Consider the following 3,206-nt stretch of genomic DNA (forward strand, 5'->3'; position numbering starts at 1 on the left):
AGGTGTGAACGCCTGTCATTTAACTATAAATTAAATATTACCTTTCTGTAATTTTACCACTTTGGGGCAATTAAATACTATTTAATCTAACTTGTAATCTAAGAATTATAATAAAAAGCTGTGAAATTACAGTAATTATGGCTGTTTTCAATGATCAAAACTGTGTTTTGACAGTTTAACAATACTTGTAGACACTATATACTGATTAAAATAACATTTATTCAATGTTTTTATTTTCCAAATAGCCATAATTAAAGGAGATATTTGTCAATTAACAAGAAAATCTATTTCAAGTTACAGAACAAATGTCTTGTTACCGTTAACTGTTACTAATTGTACGAAGTTTAAGAAATGTTTTTACAGTATTAAACTTAAATTTAACCCTTTTTTCTTTTAAATAAAAAATATGGGAAATTCCTGAATGTATTGTAACAGTTTGTTTACGTGAAAAACCCCAAAAGTTTCCTTAAAATAACAGAAATGTTATGGTATTGACAGCTACAGGTTTTTCATGTTATTTTACATTAGACATGTAAATTCAGTGTATTTTTGTAATTTTTGATAATTTCATGTATTTCAAAAATACAGGGAAAATCTGTGAAATAAAAAGGAATAAAACTGTCAAAGTACAGATTTTTTTTACAGTGTAACAATTAAAATTAATATATTCAAAACTCATTCTTGTCTGTACTCATTTTCAAGCCCAAGAAGAGATGGAGTATCTGTCTACCTTAGACTTCTAGATACAAATAAACTTGCCCTTTTCACTCCCACTGAGTGAATAAAGTAGTTTTTGCCCTCTGTCCCTGCAGACTTTGCTCTAATAACTGAATTCAAAACATTTGGAGGTGCAGCAAGAGAGTGCTGTGAGTGCTGTGAGTGCTATACCTGATAAGATACTGGCCATTTGTCCATAATGGTTCTTACAATCAATAAGTGAAATATATGCAAAATTTGCATCAAGTGTCTTGTGAATATTGTTACTTTCTGTAAGTGCAGCTTTATATGCACGTCAGGTTATCCCCACTGTAGGGCATTTTCCACCATCAGGTGATTAGAGACTATGTCCCTATATTTCCCCATGTCTCATCCTTTCAGTACTGTGGTCAGTGTTTGAGTTGTTCTCAACATTACACTTACATTTTTAATTCTTCAGTGTTAATCATTTTGTGTTTTCAAGACTTCCAGGTAGAATTTAGCGTTTTAATTAAGCTACAACCTTTCCCTGCTACAACCATAGCATGACTCAAAATCCTTAATAAACAAATACATGTCTTTATCATGTTTTATATTGCTATGAGAGAATCTTGCGACAGCATGTATCCCACTGAAAATGGTACTTGGAATGGGCAGCTGTGATAGTTGCAAGATGCAGGGAGAGCTCATTACTGAAGAATGTCAGTCTATTATGACTGCTCTTTTAAAAATGTGATATTAGCCTTCTGAAAAAGAAGGGTCTTGGAAAAATTGCAGGCATGGAAACAAGCCACATTAATGGTCACTTACAGATTTGAACTTTTCTGACCAAAACATTTGTTTTTATAACCTTCTAAAAATCTTAGATTTTATCCATTCCTGGCATAGTTCTTGAAATAAAGAGCAGTGAAATCCAACATGTTTGTTTTCTCTTATGCCTGAATCTTACTGTACAGTTTTTTTTAAAATTGTGGTTTATTGGTTTAATACTGGACTGTGCCTGCAGCCAGTATGTTGCCTTGTTTATAGAAATCTGATCATTTCTCAGGAGGAGCTGCAGGCTGAAAAAGTTTAATCACTCCAAGTGATGCAAATGAATTAATTAGCCTATTCACATTAATTAATTAGTTAGAAAATATCTGCCAGCGATTCAGTCATGTGTTGAATGATAAATTCAAGTAGGTTAGTTGAAGGCATTTATGTGAGACATTTGAAGAATTGTTCATTGTTTGTCCTTGAGAACAGTAATTTTTACAGGGAGCATATGAAATCCTGTACACCTTTATATTATGGAGCAGACACAAAGGTGCATAATTTATGCTGAACAAAAATATGAAGTTATAAAACATACCCATCGGCAGAAAGAAGAAAAAAGGAAGCCAACACAAGATGAACATCCCCACAACGATGGCGAGTGTTTTAGCCGCCTTTTTCTCCCTGGAGAACTTCATCAGCCGCACTGAGAGCGAACTTCGAAACGGATGGTTTTTGCTGCTTTTTGAGCTACACTGCCGCGCGTCCTCCAGCACGCTGCGACAGTGTATCCGGAGGACCACTTCCATCGACTTGTTTCTCTCCCTTTTTACGCCCGCTTCTAAGCTCTTGGTAGTCCTGCGGGCCACCACGTACACCCTAAAATACATGATGAGGATGACCATGAGCGGGAGGTAGAAAGAGAAGAGAGAGGAGAAGAGCGCGTAGCCCGGTTCTTCTGTGATCCTGCAGATGCTTTCGTCCACAGGCGGCGGTTCCTTCCATCCCAGGAGCGGTCCGACGGAGATGACCGTGGATGATACCCACACTAGTGCTAATATAGCCACTGCCTTCCTCTCTGTCATAATACTTGGGTATTTCAGGCAGTGTTTAACACCTATGTACCGGTCTACGGAGATGATGCATAGGCTGAGGATGGATGCGGTGCAGCAGAGCACATCCACCGCAGCCCAAATGTTACAGAAAACCCGGCCAAACATCCAGCATCCCAGAACCTCCAGAGATGCAGAGAAAGGCAGCACGATAATGCTTAACAGCAGGTCTGCCATGGCTAAGTTGACAATAAAGAAGTTTGTGACCGTTTGCAAATGTTTATTGCACACCACAGACAGGATAACCAAAATGTTCCCAACAATTGCCACCAAAATAAAAATGGAGAGAATGATCCCAACCCCGACAACCTGTGAGTCCATTGTGAAGTTCGTGCATGTGGTGATGCTATCGTTTGGAAATGTCTGGTCCAGAACGGATCCATTGAAAGTTTCAGCAAAATAGATCCCATAGTTGCTTTGGTTCCTCAAGTTAGAGTCTGTCATTTTGAAACGCCATAAAGAGAACTTTAGAGTAAGTTATCTAAAGAAAGCGGCGTGTCGGGCATTGTTTTCAGTCTCTCTTACCAGCAACACAAGCGGGCCGCGTCATCGCAGTCAAAATTTGCTACAGGTCAAGCCAAATATATTTGAAAAATAAAAATAAAAATGGAAAGTCCTTATAACTACAGGCACATGCATGCATGA

General features: G+C 37.7%; 1 protein-coding gene across 1 annotated transcript in view; it reads right to left on the bottom strand.

The window, feature by feature from the left end:
• LOC123969645 (alpha-1D adrenergic receptor-like) overlaps nt 1-3,206 on the bottom strand; it is a 6,713-nt gene extending 3,507 nt beyond the window's left edge. Inside the window, exon 1 of the mRNA XM_046047227.1 lies at nt 1,952-3,206. Coding sequence (XP_045903183.1) covers nt 1,952-3,005 — 1,054 coding nt within the window. The 5' untranslated portion in view covers nt 3,006-3,206. The remainder of the gene's footprint in view (nt 1-1,951) is intronic.

This window comes from Micropterus dolomieu, linkage group LG04 (assembly GCF_021292245.1).
Source record: "Micropterus dolomieu isolate WLL.071019.BEF.003 ecotype Adirondacks linkage group LG04, ASM2129224v1, whole genome shotgun sequence".
Lineage (NCBI taxonomy): Eukaryota > Metazoa > Chordata > Actinopteri > Centrarchiformes > Centrarchidae > Micropterus > Micropterus dolomieu.